Below are 719 nucleotides of genomic sequence, written 5' to 3' on the forward strand. Positions count from 1 at the left end.
GCCTCCGCGCCCCCGCGTCGGGCTCCGGCCGTGATCGAAGGGACTGGATTCCCTGCGGGAATTGCACAGCTCCTAAAAGGCCTCATGCCCTTTCAGGAAACATCCAACAAAAAACAAAACAAAACAAAAATCTCGGCGCTGGCAAAGATTATCGCCCCTCGAATGTATTTGGTTTGGCTCCCGCCCCGCAGGCTTGCGCTAACAGGCTGTCCTCTTCCCTTGCGCTCCTTTCAGATGGACGAAATGGGCACTGAGCCGAGCGAAGCGGGACGTGAAGCCTTCGGGCACGCTCCGAGGGCTGGGGGCAGCCGCCGACGTGCAGCCGCTCATACGGACCCAGGACGTGAAGGAGGATCCCCGACTCTCGCATCCCAGGTAAATTCCAGCCCCTTCTGGGCTCGGGCACTTGCTCGAGACAGTGGAAAGTTTCAGGGTCCCCTCGTTTCCGGGTGGTTAGGCTTATTCTCGCTATAGGTCCCCCAAGCCCCGGAGACAGGTCCTGCCCGGGCTGCACATCGCGCTGAAAGCAGCCTCCCGCCTCCCTCCAGCCGCGCTCTTCAGCTGGCGGGAGATAGCAGCGCCTTTACTGTGAAAGTCAAATATAAATAGTAACTTGAGCTCTGGATCCATAGATAAAGTAACAGCCATAAAACGGCGGGGCCTCTGCTCCCATCGGCAGCAAGCCCCGCTCTGCGCCCAGATAGGCCCTCTCCCGCCGC

At 59.8% G+C, this 719-nt stretch overlaps 1 protein-coding gene across 1 annotated transcript in view; it reads left to right on the forward strand.

The window, feature by feature from the left end:
- ADM (adrenomedullin) overlaps positions 1–541 on the forward strand; it is a 2,684-nt gene extending 2,143 nt beyond the window's left edge. The window contains exon 3 of the mRNA XM_009288903.2: positions 235–541. Coding sequence (XP_009287178.2) covers positions 235–379 — 145 coding nt within the window. The 3' untranslated portion in view covers positions 380–541. The remainder of the gene's footprint in view (positions 1–234) is intronic.
- The last annotated feature ends 178 nt before the right edge of the window (positions 542–719 follow it).

This window comes from Aptenodytes forsteri, unplaced genomic scaffold (assembly GCF_000699145.1).
Source record: "Aptenodytes forsteri isolate BGI_AS27 unplaced genomic scaffold, ASM69914v1 Scaffold8, whole genome shotgun sequence".
In the NCBI taxonomy this organism is placed as follows: Eukaryota; Metazoa; Chordata; class Aves; order Sphenisciformes; family Spheniscidae; genus Aptenodytes; species Aptenodytes forsteri.